The sequence below is a fragment of the Hakea prostrata genome, chromosome 10 (assembly GCF_041222555.1).
Source record: "Hakea prostrata isolate BN-2017 chromosome 10, UWA_Hpros_2, whole genome shotgun sequence".
Classification (NCBI taxonomy): Eukaryota; Viridiplantae; Streptophyta; class Magnoliopsida; order Proteales; family Proteaceae; genus Hakea; species Hakea prostrata.
Genome location: NC_142609.1, coordinates 48,573,478 through 48,591,902, shown reverse-complemented (window position 1 = coordinate 48,591,902; position 18,425 = coordinate 48,573,478). Strand labels below are relative to the sequence as shown.

General features: G+C 38.1%; 3 protein-coding genes and 1 non-coding gene across 5 annotated transcripts in view; 2 read left to right on the top strand and 2 right to left on the bottom strand.

Moving 5' to 3' along the window:
• Window positions 1-1,805: 1,805 nt before the first annotated feature.
• LOC149003641 (polygalacturonase inhibitor-like) lies at window positions 1,806-2,953 on the bottom strand. The gene has a single exon (XM_089136898.1). The coding sequence runs from the start codon at window positions 2,868-2,870 to the stop codon at window positions 1,863-1,865; it is 1,008 nt and encodes a 335-aa protein (XP_088993024.1). The 5' UTR covers window positions 2,871-2,953; the 3' UTR covers window positions 1,806-1,862.
• A 1,440-nt stretch (window positions 2,954-4,393) lies between these two features.
• TRNAL-UAA (transfer RNA leucine (anticodon UAA)) lies at window positions 4,394-4,476 on the top strand. Its single transcript has one exon. It is a non-coding gene; the product is annotated as a tRNA-Leu (tRNA).
• Window positions 4,477-7,301: 2,825 nt separating this feature from the next.
• LOC149003639 (polygalacturonase inhibitor-like) lies at window positions 7,302-8,593 on the top strand. The gene has a single exon (XM_089137025.1). It carries the CDS (start codon window positions 7,352-7,354, stop codon window positions 8,357-8,359), a length of 1,008 nt encoding a protein of 335 aa, XP_088993151.1. The 5' UTR covers window positions 7,302-7,351; the 3' UTR covers window positions 8,360-8,593.
• A 1,909-nt stretch (window positions 8,594-10,502) lies between these two features.
• Window positions 10,503-18,425, bottom strand: part of NOXY38 (tetratricopeptide repeat (TPR)-containing protein) — a 40,741-nt gene continuing 32,818 nt past the window's right edge. The window contains exons 17-29 of one of the 2 annotated variants that reach the window (XM_089136845.1): window positions 18,203-18,373; window positions 17,961-18,047; window positions 16,097-16,231; window positions 15,771-15,926; window positions 15,618-15,686; window positions 13,953-14,111; window positions 13,750-13,806; window positions 13,605-13,645; window positions 12,375-12,494; window positions 11,984-12,293; window positions 11,776-11,883; window positions 11,601-11,672; window positions 10,503-11,346 (exon numbers count right to left, since the gene is read on the bottom strand). In XM_089136845.1, the coding sequence (XP_088992971.1) occupies window positions 10,888-11,346; window positions 11,601-11,672; window positions 11,776-11,883; window positions 11,984-12,293; window positions 12,375-12,494; window positions 13,605-13,645; window positions 13,750-13,806; window positions 13,953-14,111; window positions 15,618-15,686; window positions 15,771-15,926; window positions 16,097-16,231; window positions 17,961-18,047; window positions 18,203-18,373 (1,944 nt within the window). In that variant the 3' untranslated portion in view covers window positions 10,503-10,887. The remainder of the gene's footprint in view (window positions 11,347-11,600; window positions 11,673-11,775; window positions 11,884-11,983; window positions 12,294-12,374; window positions 12,495-13,604; window positions 13,646-13,749; window positions 13,807-13,952; window positions 14,112-15,617; window positions 15,687-15,770; window positions 15,927-16,096; window positions 16,232-17,960; window positions 18,048-18,202; window positions 18,374-18,425) is intronic. The other variant, XM_089136846.1, reaches the window with a different exon arrangement.

The following is an 18,425-nucleotide window of genomic DNA, read 5'->3' as shown; positions in this document are numbered from 1 at the left end:
CTGTAAAGTGGGCCCAATCTCTTCAAAAGGTCACAACATACCAAAGGGCTAAAATCGGATGAAGAATTGAAGATCTCATCACCTAATCTCAACATTTGAAAAGCCCCGGCTAAGAGCGGCATGTAGACCCGTATGGATTGCTAAAAGCTCCATTCGATGGTTTGAGAATTCGAACATCCACCCGCAGAAATCACATTAAATTTAGCCCTAATTGAATAAGGAACTAAATGGATGTAAAATTCAGTGAAGCCATTGAATTTCCACATCTCTTATGGAAAGGGTTTCCATTCAAGTAAATGCCCATGTGAGTTTAGTTGGATTTTCAACCATCTATTTCCACCATTCTCTCTCCACCCTTCTTTTTCTATTATTTTCACTCTGATAGGTAGTTGAAATTAATAAATAAATAAAATAGATTATATTAACTTATAATTAAACTATGTTATCCTCAACTTTGAATATAAATTAGATTGATTTTTTCATTCAACTTATTCTGAATGGATAGCGACTTCAACAATCAAGGTCAACCTGATCCTAACATTTAATTCCATTCTTCTTTCTTACACCATACGCCCCATCTGAATTATGCAATTTTCTTTATATCATTTGTATAATTTGTGTTTGTCATCACTACTTCCATGATTGGGGTGTTATCTAGTAACGATGTCTTTCTTTTTTTTTTCCTTTTTTTTTTCGGATAAGGTTAATCCTCTTCTTAAAAAATATTGTCCGAACAAGTGTTTTGTAATTCTACCAAGGTATCCTAGGTCATTTCTCACAAAGATATGCATGGCAAAGAGTCCGAATCAGTGGTAAAGTACTTTCTACTCCCCTGATGTTTTTTTACCACACATTGTGTTGAGTTCACATGAAATTTATTGTGAGTCGCACATTTATTTACGCATGAGCCTCACATAACATATGTGGTGAAAAAGCATTATCCTAATGGGGAGGTGATCTAAACTCCATGGCAAGTGAGGACAGTCTTGTATAAAATTGTAAGAGTAAGATCATTTCTGGGAGTATGAAACACCTGAGCACATAATGCTCCCTAACATTCCTCCACCACAAAATGGAGGTGGAGGTGGAGCTTACTTGAGTATTGAATTTTTTTATTTTTGGGTAAATGAAAGGGGATGCAATAGCGGCGATCTAGCGCCCCCGTTCTGCAATGTTCGAGCTTTATCAAGTGCAACCTATGCAAGCATTAATTCTGTGCATTATAAGCTCAAACACTGGTCCCGTTAGTAAAGCGCCACCAGAGGCCTAGTATAGTCCACAAAAGTCGGCAGCATCCATGCCTAAGCCAAATAATACGCAACTGTCCAATGCAAGAAACAGAAGAACAAAAGAGATTCAAACCTAAGACTTGAGGTTGACAAAACCAATTGAAAGTAAAATTGAAACCACTACCACCACCCCCATTGGTATATTTGAGTATTGATAAGTAATGCAAAACACTCATCCCCATTGGATTCTATACAGGCCCCATTCCTATTATATAATGGATGGAGAACACTTGGTATGTGTGCTCTCTAGCTGGGAAAGGTCATCTGGAATCCAATCCTACCTGCACTGCGTTTGCACTTAGCTGGTGAAGGTTTTGACCTGCACTCGTCAGTCTTCAAAAGAAGACCTGATAAGTATAGAAAAAAAGGCTTTCTAATTTTACCAAAATACCCTCTCTGGCCTAGCAGCTGGTGCCTGCTGGTCAATTTATTCCTGAAACCCGAGTACGTGGTGGAGTGAAGATTTCACATGAAAAGCATTTAAAGCAAAGAGAAAATCTTTATTATCAAGAACCAAAATAGAATAGAATCCTTTATTCATCTCGATCTGCGTCAACGCTTTTAATTAATTTGTTACTTGCAAGCAGCGAGAGGTGAACCACAGAGGCACTTGTTGTGAGCGAAGTTGTAAGAATCGAAATTCTGAACCCTTCCACCTTGCGGAATCTCCCCGCACAAACGATTATAACTCACGTTCAGGTACTGCAAATTCAATCCAGTAATGGCCTCTGGAATGCTCCCAAAGATCTTGTTGTGCGAAATGTCCAAGCTCTGCAAGTTCGATGCGATTTTCACATTCGACAGATTAAATGCAAACATGTTCCTGGAAATTGTAATAGTTTCGATCGATCCATTTGCCTTGAACAACATGGAAGCATCTCCTTCGAGCTTGTTCCGTGATAAATCGATGGAGACGAAATCAACTTTCCCTAACGATTTGGGGATCTCGCCGGAGAGATTGTTGTGAGAGAGCTGGAGGTACATAGACTGATTGAAATCCCCGAATGATTCAGGAATTGTTCCGGTGAGCTTGTTGCGATCGAGGCTGAGACTGTCTAAATTGGGGAGGGAGGAGAGGGAAGCAGGGATCGAACCTGTGAATTGGTTGAAGCTGAGCTCGAGTAGTTGGAGACTGGTGATTTTGCTGAGAAAAGAAGGGATCGGACCGGAGAGATTGTTCCAGCTGAGGCGGAGCATGGTGAGGTACTTGAGCTTTGTGACGGTGGAAGGGATGTTTCCGGTGAGATTTGTGACGTGATGGAACATTAGGGTTTTCAGGTAAGGAAGGTCACCCACTTCAGAAGGGATTTGGCCTGTGATGTTGGCTTGGAAGATGGTGAGTTCAACGATGCGATTAGTTTTGGAATCGCATTCGACGACGTACCAGTCGCAGCAATCGGTGCCGGCGACCCATGAAGCTAAGTGATATGGGTTGTGAAGTGCTACTTTGATCTTCATCAGAGCTGTGTAATCGTGTTTGTTGCAGCGAACAGATTTGGAAAGAGATGGCGTTGGGAGAAAACAGAGGAGAAGGATAGCGAAGAGGAAAGAGAAAAGAGTTGGTTTCATGGCAGAGGCCATTCGTGATCGATTCGTGTTCTCCTCTTTTGGGTTTGTTCCGTGGAGATCTGTGAAACAGTGATGTGTGAGTTCATGAATTTATAGTGGCCTTTCACAATCATGCAAGCACAAAATGGCCTGGAAACAATTAATAGTGGCGGCTTAGAAGGATAATTTTGACAGTTTGGCAGCTCGCCACGTTCATTGTTTTTGACTAGTCAACTCTTATGATTCTTCTAAGTATTTTTAAGATACCAATTTTATGCTCTTCTCTTTATTTTATTTTCTCTTTTCTCTCCACGACTCCACCCTCATTCTTCAGCCTTCTCTTTCCTCGGCTCTAGTAGCACAGAGATCTTCTAATGCTTCTAATGGTTATAAGAAACTAATGTAGTTGCAGATAGGAGTTCATGGTGATAAGTCTGAGTTTCAAGGATATGTAGACAATTGAATTGCTGACATTAGGGCAAAACTCATCTTTGAACTCCGTATAGCTGCTCGAAAGATTAATGTTGCAATTTCACAGGTGGATGAAAAAGATGAGTTGGTGGCACTAGGAACAGGAGAAGGTGCGAATCATACTTGGGAGCAATGTTGCTGCTCCCAGTATTGCATGGTCTAGATCCAATTTGGGGTCCAAAGTAAATTAGGATCATTGAATAAATACTTCATTCAACAATCTAAATTTGGTTCAAATATTTTGTTGTATAATAGCGCTTTTTTATATATTTGGGGGATGGAAATATTACATATACCATTAACACAAGAACAAACCCATGACTTCTTCGTTAAGAGATGTTGGTCATTCATTACCTATAGAGCAACCCTCCCATGATTGGATTTAAATATTCACTTAGTGATGATATCATCATTTAACTTTAATCCTTAACCATTTGGTGCATTTGTAACTAAATTTTCTTTTCAAAGTTACTAGATGTAATTGATTGCAAAATCTTGGAGTCTATATGTGATTTGCTTGAATTAATAAAAATTAATCATATCCATCTAATTGGACGATTTTGCCCTCAAATTTAAACACAAATGTGATGTTTTTTAATCAACTACTTGACTACTTTCTAAAAAGGGTACTATCTTTATGTTGAAGTGATACCTAGGCTATAATATCTAATCTGTCTTTCTTGCTAGGACCACAGAGGCCCCATTTGGATTATACAATTTATGATCTGATTTGCTAATGAAGAGGGAGTAGTACTCTGCCTAAATGATTATGATGTTTTAGGGTTTTCTTTCAAAAAAAGACCAGTTGGGGAATTATTCCATCAAGCCCAACAAGACAAATTGGTTGTGGATAATGAAATCTAGAGCAAATGGTTCCTGGGAATTGGATTGGTTCAGCATCTTCAAACCACAACAAATGCGGTCCTGGTCTTACCTAAAAAACAGAATGTGTGGTCCTGGAAGTTATTTGGTTAATTATTATTACACTTGCAAAAACCAATCGATGTAATAAAAAAATAAAACAAGAATCCTAATCTCAATATCTTTCATTTAAAATCTAGTATGAGACTTATAAAACTCATCCAGCTGGTTTGCCCGAGAGGTTAAGGGGGAAGACTTAAGATCTTCTGCACATAAGTGCGCATGGGTTCGAACCCCATAGCCAGCAAATTCATTATATGGATTTTAGGTTTTTTTTTTTTTTTTTTCTTTTTTTTTTTTTTTTTATTTTCTTTTCTTTTCTTTCAGGGTTAATCAACTTTCATTTCAAACGTTTATATTAATGGCAATTTTCCCCCTTTTTTTATTATCTTTTTTTTCCTTCTCTTTCAAGATAAACAAGGCGTTTTTTTTTGTAAAGAACCTTTTTTTTCTAGGAAAAGACCAAGATTTGAGGCTCAGTAAAAGGAGGGGGGTGGTGGGTCCTGTTCAGGGCTCGGTACCATAGCCAGCAAATTTTGTACATGGATAAGGTTAAAGTTTATATTAATGACAATTTTCCTTTCTTTCCTTTTTTTTTTTTGGGTTAATCAACTTTTCTTTTCTTTTTTTTTTTTGGGTAACAACATGAAAATTTCATTAACTAAAAGCATCTAAAGACAAAGGCTTGGAGAGGAACAAGCTTGGGAAAACAACAAAGAAAGGTGGCAAACCCCACCAATGTCTAGAGAGTTTAAAAAGATTAGCTCCCCGAGCTAGATAGTCAACAAAACTATTTCTAGACCTAGATATGTAAGCAAATCTAATAATGTTGAAATCCAACGCAATTGTCCTAATTTCAGAAATAACTTAAATATTGCCAACCAAGAAAGGTACTAAGACCTTGAAGAGCTTGAATTTAAAATCCGAACTAATATGCACCTTCGAAATTTCCAAACCTTTTGCCAAGAGGAGACCATCTCTCATTGCCTCCAATTCCATTAAAGCTGCTGATGAACCTATCAACTTTCATTTCAAAAGAAAAGAACGGGATTTGACACTCTTCTTTTTTGTTTTCTTGGTAAATCAACTTTCTATTTTTTTTTTCTTCGATAAATCAACTTTCTTTACAAAAGAAAAGAGCAAGATTTGACCCAAAAAAAGAAGAGAGCGAGATGAGTCCGAGTTACAAAGCTCAGATAACCAAGTGGTTGAAATATGTCTGTCAGTCCTATTCGGCAAGAACACTGTCTCGTGGCAAGGGAGTTAGCACAACTATTAATCTTTTTGTGACAAAAGAAAACATAACAATCCAAAAACTTAACAGTTCGATATTTAATGTCTCACAATACCCTACTATTTGAATTGGACACATCTAAGCTTCCATGGATACTTTCACCAAAACTGACAATCAAAACCTTCATTTAGACAAAGAAGTAAACCCTCCCTTAATGCAAGGCCCTCTACAGAGATTCTCCGCCGTTGTTTCTAATTATCAAAACCCAGTGCACAACCTGTATTAGCGTTTGGTGTTTCTGTCACTTTTGGTCATGAATGGATAGCTTTTCTTTTACTAAAAAGATAAAAACATAAGAGAATTTCAACTTTAACTCTCCACGAAGTTTATCAATTAGTTCTTTACTTGGCTTTCTCAATCTCATATGGGTTAATGGCCAAAAGGCCACAAATTAAGACATTCATGATAAGAGTGGAGCTAGCCAGAAGCAGTGTATGCTTGGACTTACAGGCTCTGGGTTTACACTTACCTGGTGGAGGTGTCTCCAGGGCCTGGTCAGAGCCATCAAGAACCGACCTAACTCGCTAAGAATGGGTCAGCAAACAGAGAGGAGACAAAGATAAGGAAGGACATATGCGAGAGGCGTGACCACACTAAACTAATCACCTCTCAAATAAATAAACTAACTGGTGCTGACGCCATTGATGATTGATCTAGTTTCTTTACTGGTTTTGATCTTTTATGGATAAATTCAGATCAGATTCGATTTGAGAATTTTGACTTTGGATAAACAAAAAGAAGATAGATTGATTAACGTGTGGGTTCCTTTAATAAGGACAAAACTCTTTGTTGAATCCTCTTTGTGCAAAAACCTACATTTTTAAGTCCTAAGTAATTGCACTAATTTCATTTGTGGAGGTTAGTTTAATTTAAAATTCAAATTTTAAGGACCAAAATATCCAAAATATTTAATAAAATAATATTATTAATTTATCTTTCAGTATTTTTTTAATGTATGCATGTGTGTGGGTGAAAGAATTCTCCCTCCATCCATCATTCTTCCTTCACTTGTCGATAGTCATCTACGAACAGTTGTCAATCACCCACCACTGTCTAAATTAAAGTTTAGGTTTTGAAACCCATCTAGTCAACTAAGATTGCTCTCCCCTTCCACTAAGAATTACTTCCAAGGTAGAGTTTCAAGAAGCGAAAGGGCTGAAATGTTCTACTTACCCACAAAGAATGCAGCACTAAAGCTAGACATCCATTAATACTCTAATCAGCTCAATCTACACATTAATTACGCAGCACTGAAGTCAGACATGGTTTCGGGTGATCAATTTATGTGTAGCGATAAGCAACCGCTTGGTGGGTGATTCTGGACAACCCATATGTATTAAGAAATACTTTGAGGAACAAATTAGTAAAACTATTTTATTAAATGTTTTAAGAGTATTATTTTACTCTTCAACACTTGAAATTTTGAACTAGTCTCACACAGTGTTAGTGCACTTGAGACCAAAGCATAATTTTTAGGTAAAAACTACAGTGAGAGTTGACCCAAATACAAGAGTTTAGGCCAAGACCAACACGTAAATCTTTAAAATCTTCATTTGACTAATCAAAATATAATCGAAGACTTTCAGTACTACCTGATAAGTAACGTAAGGATCCATCTCTCCCACCTTCTATGACCATTTCGTCTTTCTGAATTTCAACCGACACTGCAAATTGCTTTCAGTTCAGATTAGCAAGTTATGAGTTCTTAATCAATCCATGCAACTATCCCCATCATCACCATCTTCAGCTTCTCTATAAATTCAGAAGCTCACAACTCTCAATTCCTCACAACTCAATCTCCACCACTTTAACAAAGAACCCATAAACCATGGAAACCAGAGTGATCACCTTCTTCCTGACTCTCCTCCTGTGCTTACTCCCAACACCTTCTTCTTCTTCTCGGTTTCTCGCCACAACTGTTCGCTGCAACAAAGACGACTACACAGCACTCATGAAGATCAAGGAAGCATTTAACAACCCATATCACTTGGCTTCATGGGTCGCCGGCACCGATTGCTGCGACTGGTACGATGTGGAATGCGATTCCAACACCAATCGCATCATCCAACTTAACATCTTCCAAGCAAACATCTCCGGCCAAATTCCAGATGCCGTCGGTGACCTTCCATATCTCAACACCCTCATTTTCCGACACATTACAAACCTCACCGGAAACATTCCTTCCACCATCACAAATCTCAAGTACCTCACAATGGTCAGGCTCAGTTACACCAATCTCTCCGGCGAAATCCCATCCTTCTTAAACAAACTCACCAATCTCGACTACCTCGATCTCTCCTTCAACCAATTCACCGGTTCAATCCCTTCTTCCCTCTCCTCCCTACCCAGTTTGACAGTTCTTCATCTCGATCGAAACAGCCTCACCGGAACAATCCCAGAATCGTATGGGAGTTTCAAACAATCTATCAATCTCTACCTCTCTCACAACCAGCTCTCTGGTGAGATTCCTTCATCGTTTGGGGATGTGGATTTCGTGACGATCGACTTGTCACGAAACAAGCTTCAAGGTGATGCTTCAATGGTGTTCAAGGCAAATGGGTCGACAGAAACGATTGATCTGTCGAGAAATCAGTTTGCATTTAATCTATCCAATGTGGAGTTCGCTTCCAACCTGCAACATTTGGACATTTCACACAACAAGATTTATGGGAGCATACCAGAAACGATAACTGGATTGGATTTGCAGTACCTGAACGTGAGTTATAATCAGCTGTGTGGAGAAATCCCTCAAGGTGGGAAGGTTCAGAACTTCGATTCTTACTCTTTCTACCATAACAAGTGCCTCTGTGGTTCACCTCTCGCTGCTTGCAAGTAAACGACCGTCCACAGCACAATCTGCTGAGCTAGCTCTAAATAGTATTTCAGTTTTTTAAATAAAAACCAGACTCCAAAATTAATATTAGCTTGTGGGGTGAAATTTACGTATAGGAGCTGAGATAAAAGTTTCTTGATTCAATAAGAAGTAAATTTGTAGTCTTTTTATACTTATGTTTTCTCCTTCAATAATGTTAAAAAACTTTTTTCTGTATAACAATAATTTTTTTAGTACTATTGTTTAAAACACTTAGATGCAAAATACCCAACAACCAGAGAATGGCCTGGAATTATTCATACACTGAATAAAAAAGTTAGGGAATCTGCTATATAATTTGGACACCCTCGGTACATGGTTAAAAACACAAAGAACCAATGATTCAATATATGTTGTATATAAGGAGTTTGGATCGTTTCCCGGACGGTTCTATTACAGAGGAGCCCACAGATTGAGTGATGGGATTTTTTTTTTAATTTTTTTTTATTTTTTACTTGTAAGTTCCACATAATTTGTGGTTGTAAACATGATCCACACTTGTATATAAGTCAATACAGATTGTACATCCGTACTCATGACCTCTTCATTAAGAAGTGTTGGTCATTACCGACTAAGAAGACCACTATTGTGTATAACCTCTTTTAAGCCTCATCAACAAATACTTCTATTGCCTAAGGAGTTTTGACTACGTTCAACAGAATTATAGACATGACTAGAGTGCAGCAATTTGTTATTGGGACAAATTGTTATTAAGAAATGTATGACAATTCTCAACAACTGGTAAATGTGTAAATCATTCATCGTAATAATTATATGATTAGAGACCCATATGAACTATGCAATTCGTCTGATTTGCTAATGAATATATAAATATTAACGATATTTTTTTTCTTCAAAAAGGACCTAGGGGGTTATTACATAAAGCCGAACAACATATTGGTTATTGGCTGGTTTTGGATACTCAAATTTAGAGCAGAAGGTCCTGGGAGTCATACTGGACTTGGTTTATTTATTTGAGTAAATTACGGATTGCACGCTTTAATGAGGTTTAAACTCTAGATTGCATGCTTTAGTACTCTAGATTACAGAATGCACTCTCAAAATTACAAGTCACAAGCTCATCACTTTCCATCCAAGATTTTGTCAATTTAAGAGCGAAATGTCCATATCACTTTTATTATTGTATAATGACCAACCTACCCCCATTTAAACCTTTTCACACTCAACCCATAGGTAATCTCTCCACCCATCTTCTACCTACACCTCACCGAAAATTGTCCACCACCACTGCCTGAAACACCCTCCCCTCTGACTTGATCATTGATGAATTTAGCATCTTCCAGGCGAATCTCTCCGGCCAAATCCCTGAAGCTGTAGGTGACCTTCCATACCTCAAAACTCTCATTTTCCGATATATTACATATTCCTTCCACCATCACAAGCCTCAAGTAACTAAGGACCTCACATTGGTCCGGCTCAGTTTAACAGTTCTACACCTTGACCGTAACAGCCTCCCTCCACTGGAACAATCACAGAATTGTTTGGGAATTTCAGAGAGTCTATAAACCTCTTAACTCTCTCACAACCAGCTCTCTGGGGAGATTCCTTCATCATTTGAAGACGTTGACTTACATGACAATTGACCTAGCAGGGAACAAGCTTCAAGGTGATGCTTCAATGGTATTCAAGGCAAATGGGTCTGACAGAAACGACTGATCTGTCAAGAAATATGTTTGCATTTAATCTATCGAAGGTGGACGACTTTGCTTCCAACCAGCAATATTTGGACATTTCACACAAGATTTGCATTTAATCTATCGAAGGTGGACGACTTTGCTTCCAACCAGCAATATTTGGACATTTCACACAAGATATACGGAAGCATACCAGAAGTGATAACTGGATTGAATTTGCAATACTGAACGTGAGTTATAATCAGCTTTGGAGAAATCCCTCATGGTGGGAACGTTCAGAACTTCAATTCTTACTCTGTGGTTCACCGCTCACCGCTTGTAAGTAAACATCCTAAATGGTATTTTGGAGACCTGTAAACAGATGTATAGTACGCAAATATGACATGACATGAACCACCGCAGTAATACAAACATTAGAAATTGTCCCCACAAAACAGACTGGGAAAGAAGCCTTCCACTAAAATCGAATTCTATTAAAGATGATTTATTGTCAAACAATGACTGCAAGCAGAGCATACAATTATAACTAGGATTACTAGCTAGGTGGAGATTATTAATAAATTTCCATCAATGCAATTGCAAGCAAGAATTTACCTTCTTGAACTGGATCCATTTTGGACCGAAAGCCTCTTAAAATCCTAAAAGCGAATGGAATACAAGATGGGCATGGACAGATCTCCATACAAGCACCACCAAGGGTTGGAAAAACACCAGTCACTGCTCTGTCCAATATCGAATTGTAGCTGTTCGCGAAAAATGGCAGAATAAATGCCAAACTCACCTAGCGAACCAAAACTTGAACTAGGATGTATGTCAGGGAATAGACTGCAAAAATTTTCAATTTTTATCTTTTGGTTTTGTCTTCTGCTTCTTGGAATCCAATGCACCTAACCCCGTGCCTAACCCAATTGGAGCATCATCTTGTTGGACTGCAACAGAACCATTTTCTACAGCATCTGCATCACCATTTTCCTTGGGGCCATCAACTTCTGGCTTTTGCTCTTCTGATTGTCCATTGTTCGCAACTTCAGGGGTCATCCCTGAGTTGATGATGTTGAGGATTTGTTTAAGTGGTGGCAAAGCTGGAACGGGGACCCCATGGGGACGCACAAGGAGGCCCCTAGCAGCTGCTTTCCTCCTCACCTCAGCAGTTGCTCGGGCAGCTCGCTCATCAACTCCCCTTCCACGAGGAAGATTCTCACCCATAAGTGCAGCACTAAGGGATTTATTAACTGATGCACCAGCATTTCCAGACGCTGGAGTGGACTGCAATGCCTGTATGAGGTCAGGGTGGGCCTGTGACAAAATATTAGATGATTTCCTGGAAAAATCCAGTCTGAAAGAGAGGTCCATAAAACAAAATAATAACAGTTGAAAAAGTTGAGGAAGTTTTCCTGGATCTCATAAAAATGCCAAAAAGCAACTTCAGGCATGATGAATCAAAAGATGGAGTGAATCGTAAGTTCCTATGCCCATGGGAGATCTTTCCTTCAATGACGTTAACAGGGGGGGGGGGGGGATTTAACCTAGTATTCCACTAAAAAGCTTACCTTCAAGATATCAAGAGCCTTCTGAGCAGAGGCCGCATTCACTGCTTGTCCCTTCTGTTTTTGTGCATTGACCTACCAAAAGAAAGCTCCAACTTATCAGAGGCTAAATCATTTGCAGTCACGTATCATGCCTGAGCACATCAGTTCCAACACACATTGCCACAACCAGCTTTACCTGAAGTTCACGCATTTTAAAGGTTTTTATCCAGTTCTGTGAGTCTCGTGTCCTTGAATCTTCCTCTCCTAGTTGCTTAACAAGTATATCATACGTCTTCTTCTCATGCTGTCACACCAAAGGATTGTTCAAAAAAGAATTCTGATTTCATAAAAAGAGACCACTCGACATACCACCAAATACAATATAGCAAGGACATGATACATGCCTGGAGTGAGAGTTTGTAGGCACCCATACAGTTGAATGCAATGGCAAGAGCATGGTAGCATACAGCAGTCTGAATGTGTTCCTCGCCTAGAAGCCGCTCATTCTTTTTCAGAGCTTCTTGCAAATAACGAAGAGCTATATTCATCTTTGCAATGTCCTGGTACATCATTGCAACGTTTATGTAGGTAGCAGCAACATCAGGATGGTCTGGACCACAGGATAAACTAAGCAAGAGCAATGTTCGGGACATGTGCCTCAGAGCAAGCTCTGTCTGATTGAGGCCATGGTAGAAAAGAGCCATGTTGCCATAGCTGTAGTCAAGCAATTATGAATCAAGTAAGCCATAGTGCAATCGGTAAAATAAGCAGAAGACACGGTAATCGGTTAAGTACCTGTGGGCTGTATCAGGGTGATCCAAACCAAGGCAACGCTCATTAATGATAAGCTCTTTATGCTGCTGCATGATTGCTCCTGCCATATCTCCCGCATGATAAAGAACCATTGCAAGGTACCTGAAAATTTAAACATAGAACTTCATAACCAAACTTCTACTTCAAACCTTTTGACACCCTTTACATTTTCTATAAACCCTCAAAGGTCACGGTCTCAGAATCAATACAAGGAGCCTCCATTCTCTCACCTTAATGATCCCTCCTTTTGCATGTCCTTTAATCACAATTTAATTACCCACTAGATAATATTTGGAAGTTTGTCAATTTTACTCCCATTCAGGGTTTGAAAACCCTAGAACCAACCAGTAAATGATCTAACATACTGATTTAGTTCGTATGTGTCTGATCCTATAGTGGGAATTCAAGATCTGTCAGTCCAACATTATCCGTGCTCCATCCTTTTGCAAATATATCTATGCATTAAGTACCCCAGCCCCCACATCCATTTGTACTCCCACAGAACTCTAATGTGTAAATATTTGGAGCTTTACAAATTTAGTAGCCAAGCAGTTTATTTCTTTATGATACTAGAAGTTCATTGCATGGCTCAGTCACTAATATCACGACATGGTTCAAACATTATGATTTCATAACGCCATTCAGTCATTAAGCTACAGCTTAACTAGATTCCCTCACCTTCACAAGACTAACAAATTTTAATGTGTCCTAAGGCAAAATGCAGAATTGTTATTCAAATATTAAGTTACTGCAACAGGGGAAAAAATTCATTTATAGTTATACATAACCATGATTCAGGAATATTTTCTAGAAATTTAAAGACACAAAAATCATAAGAAATTCATTGCTTCTCCATCGTTGATTATGCATAATTACCAAGCACAAGATGCAGAAATTATCTTAAGCCTATATATGGAAAAAACCTATTACTTATCAATTCTAGCTGTCCTTCACAAAGTTTAAAAATTTTGATGCTGCTTTGACTATTGCTTTGACACATTCCTTTACATATTTTCTTACTTATTCTCTTTTGCAACCTCCTTTTACTCCTGTGTATTCCATTTACTTCCCTCATTTTTGTTGCTATCTCAGCCTCTTTCAAATCCATGAAGCTGATCCCGTTTAGTTGGGAAGAGGTTATGGTGGTGGTTGTAAACTGTAGCCGCTGCATAGATTGAAAAAGGTTAAAACCAGTAAGGATAGGAATATTACCGACAGCAGTTTGCCACTTCTCGATGCATGGGACCAGTAACCTACAACCAATAATTAAACAAATACCAGAACTCAAAATCAGGCAAGACAAATTAATGAACATGTAGAAAAATTCAAAAGTATATACAAATGCAAAAGATCATACTTGCTGAAGAATAGAAAATGCTTCAGAAAATAATGCAAAAGCGTCATTAAGCAATCCCTGGAAAAACAATAAAAATCAAACTGATTAGGGGGCAAGTCTGTATTTCTATTCCATTTATTTGACAAAAGAAGCATATAATACATGTAGACGGAATTCAACAATCAGACAAGTTTACAATGAATAATGTATCACACATTGCATACCTCAGCCAATCGGACTTTTCCTGTTTCCACAAGATCCCTAGCTTCTGAACATACTGGAACTGAATGCTTTATGACAGGTTGGAGATTCAATACATCTGATACTTGAAAGGGTGTTGCTGAATCAAGATCATATTTGCGAGCTGCAATTGTTATGCCTACCTGTTTAGGAAAATCTAGTTCAAGCTCAACACAGACACAAACACAGCACCACAGCTAAACATAATAGCAGTGTGTCTGTTACCATTTGAAGACAGCTCCTTCCACACCCAATCATGTTAACATTGTCTATCAAAATGAAAAACTGATATTCAGAGAACATCAGCCCAAACATTCAACTTAGTTTGCAGAATATGAAGGAATAGCCTCAAACCAACAGAAATGATTCTGTCAGTTTGTCCCACAAGAAGTAACAGTAGAACATTCCAATGCTACATTAAGCACTACCGTTCTTTGTAGGATCCAAACACTTTCCACTATTTTCTCCTCTCTTTTTTTTTTTTTTGTGTGTGTGTGTGGCAGAATACTTAAAACCACATGTTACTCTTAAAAGCTTGTCTTGGCCTATTTTGGTACTCGTATAGCACTGTTAAAATGTAAAACAAAATAGAGACTGAGTTCTATTCCATTCATGAGAATTTGTAACCTGAACTACATACGGAATTGAAGTACTTATGTTTACTCTGTCCAGCCCCTCAACTATCGATCTAAGATCACATGAGATTAAATTGTTACAAAACGAATCAGTAAGATATGAAGTAATTTAATCTCTATGCCACAAAATTTAGTAGAGCATCTTCCATAGAGCATTAATGCAGGGTACTGTCTAGAAGTTCTTATTTACTCCATTAAAGTAGTAATACCTATTTAACCACCCCACCCCACCCCCCCCCCCCACCAAAAAAAAAAAAAAAAAAAGTAGCAATACCTCTCACCTTGCTCTTATTCACTAGTGTCAATAGACTTCTCTACTGCATGTGTACTGACTAACTAACTTACATGGGCTGTGAGCTTTTCTTCTTTTTTAACATTATTCAGAACCATACTCTTTAACTTAAAAGGCTAGCTCAGTTGTCAAAATCATTAGGCCCTTCTCTTATGAGGCAAACAAAAACTGTGATTCCAGTGAAACTGAATAACAAAACATCTGTAGCTTTGTCAAACCTTGACCTGAATAATCCAACATACATTAAGCCCCAGCCTGTCATATCCGTAACAGGAAAAATCCAGCACATACAATCACTTATTTGCTCATAAAATTTGACCTTCCTCAATAATACCTCTTAGCAAAAACTACGAAGCAAATGAACCATTACCCTTCAGCCTATACGCGTGACAAATGAAAAGCATTCAAAGAAAATCTTTGCAACATGATGCAGAAGTTAAAATAATTCACATAATTTTACAGACAGATTACAAGTTTTAGCATCACACTAAATAATTTTAGTATAGAATGGGAGAACGATGTAGCTTCAAATGCATTTGCAGCATGTTAAAAGGGAATAGCTTGAAGTCAATGTTAGCACACAAACTCCATATTTGAAATGAACTTTTTTACCAGAATTACTTTTCACCCCGGTCCCCCCCCCCCCCCCAAAAAAAAAAAAACACTTTTTTGGTTTGTTGGTCTTGTGTTTTGGGTGGTCGACATGTGGAAATTAAACTCACCTTTTGGCACAGATTGCGTAGAACGGAGACTTTTTTTACTCGCAATCTTGCATCTTCCGGCAGTTCAAACTACATGAACAAAAATTTTATTAAAAGACATCACAGAGTATAAACAGCTGATTCTGACAATGACTTCATCCTACATGAAATTACCTGATATTTAAATTTTGTGAATTCCTGAATATCAGCCCATAGACCGTCTGAATTAATATGCAAATATGGTGACTGGTTTTTTCTTGCTAACGCTCCACTTTTCAACCTTGCATTTCCCTTAGAAGACTTGCCCGAAGCTTGGTGGCTCGTTTGATCCTAATAAATATAGCCAGAGGTTTAACCAGTTGGACAATTTCCATCAAAAGCAGAGGGTAAACAAATTCAAAACATGCTTTCTTCATTGCAAAAGCTAATCTCAACAATTCAATTCGTAAGCATGGATGACAAAAGAAAACGCGGTAACATCAGTTAATTGTCTTGCATACCTTCTTTTGGGCTTTGGACTGCATAATGTTAGCACTACCTTTTGCCCCTCCAGACTGACAGTGCCCAAAGAAACTATTTAAGAAATGTGAGATTGCCGGTCCAAGATCTTGATCTTGAGATTCCCGCAAAACATCCTGCAAGATCATGAAATAAAGACAAAAATATCAATCACCTACCATTACAATAAGAATGAAAATCCTGAAATATTGTTTCTCTGCCTCCATTTAGGATGAAATTCTCATAATCATACGTTGTTTCAGTGTAACTGTAAAGAGTTCAGAGAAGACAAAATCTGTTCTTTCTTCATCTATATTGAATTTTCAATTACATAAGCAACAAGTTTCTTCTGTTCACATTTGTGTCAACCAAGATTGTCTTTGAGTGACAAGGCAACTTAATTAGTGAAACCAAAAGATATTCTCATTTTCTTTTTTCCGCATGCAATAAGATATATGAAAAAACAAAAACTATTGTAACATAAAATTTGTTAGATGACAAACTGTACAGAATATATCAGCAAAAAAACAAAAATTTTAGAACATTTAAGTAACAGAAATACAGAAATTATAATCTGTCAACACCATAATGAGGTGTGTAAGATTAAACATAGCCGAGGTTCAAGCTGAGCATGGCCAACCTACCTAGGTATGGGCAAACACAAGCCAGATGTTAACTTGGTGCTTATGCAAATCCACACCCCCTGGGCCACCCCACCAACCATCAAAGTAACAGTGGTAGTGGTGGCTTCTAAACAAAATTAGAGAGAAATAGAAGTGTAAACTATAAGATCCGTATATGAGAAAGAAAAAAATGGCAGCTTAATAAAGAAGCAAATCATCAGGGTCCGGCATTAGAAATCAGTGCAGTTTCACTCTCTTCGGAGCCACCAAGGGAATGTCATGTGCATCCACATAGAGAGGGCCGTACCAAAGGAAGGAATATCAAAGACCAACTCACCGTCCAAGCCGCATCAGGTATAAGGTGCTTCATTTTATGAACATAATGTATCAAGATCAAAGTCACTACAGCCTAGAGGTTGGTGTGAAATTGCTGCAGGCATCTAGGCAGTGTTACCTAGTATTGACATGCATCAGTCATATCATGTCGATACCAATCATGTTATAAGCTATGTAACACTACCAGTTAACTACCTTTGCAATATGATCATTTAAAATGTGTTTTCAAAGCCTAAATAGGGTTCCCATGAAGTTAAGGTTTAACTTGGCCTAAAACCCACCAAAACTTGGCAGAAACATGCCAAGCTATTTCCGGTCATTCGGATTGACTGGAGAGAAATGAGATTTTAAACCTCAACCTGAACGCCAAGGCAGTTACCTACACCATGCTTAACAGCTATAACGCAGATTTTGAAAATTTGAAATCGATAACGTGGATTTCATCACACAATAATGTCTGTGCGGCGAGGGATCTGCAGTGAGACTTGCTGGACAGACAGCTATTAACCACAGAAGTGATGGATTCAACTCCAGTGCAGTTACCACTCTTGGATGCTGTTGTCCTTACTAGTTTCAAGGGTCCTATAAAAGGCCACAACCAGTCAACAACAGGATATGGTTAGGGTCCTTATGTGGCTAATAAGTTTACCACTAAATTCAGACCATGAATGCATGAATTGAGATTTCACAATGCCTATTTTATTTTTTTTGGCAAACAACAGCACACAATTATGCTGCAAATTTTTAAAGAGGTTCCCTTATTTGCATGCATAGCAACATTTATGTTTACTTAAAAACCAAACCAGCAAGTACCTGTAAGAGCTCTAGTCACATATCACTAACAAACAAAAGCAAAAACAGAAAAAAAGAAGAGAGAGAAAAAGATGTAAAAGGACAAGCTGATCACCTTGACAATATGTTTTGCAGACCTAACAATAATCTCAGTAACACACAGATCCCAAATATGTGGTAAGTGCTTGGTCATATTAGCCACCTGGAACAAGATAAGATAATGAGAGGAAGACAAGAAATCTCTTTTAAATATTAAATTCTACTATCAATAAATTGTATTCTTTAGTATTTTGAGAAAGAGAGAACATTCAAATGAGAAACAGGTTATCTATCAACATCATCTTCAGATATGCTTACTTTTCCAATATACCGGACATTAATCCCATGGGCATGAAGTGCTTCTGTCAGAGTCTGGCCATCCATGGGTGAAACCTCAAGCGTGCAAAGATCTTGCACAAATTTAGGGAGCACAACATCTGTAAGATACAAACTAACCTTCCTCACATTCTCTTCATCCACAGCTATCTCCTGACAAACAGAGAGACGTGTAATATGAGCAAAGAATCACTAGGTACCAAGA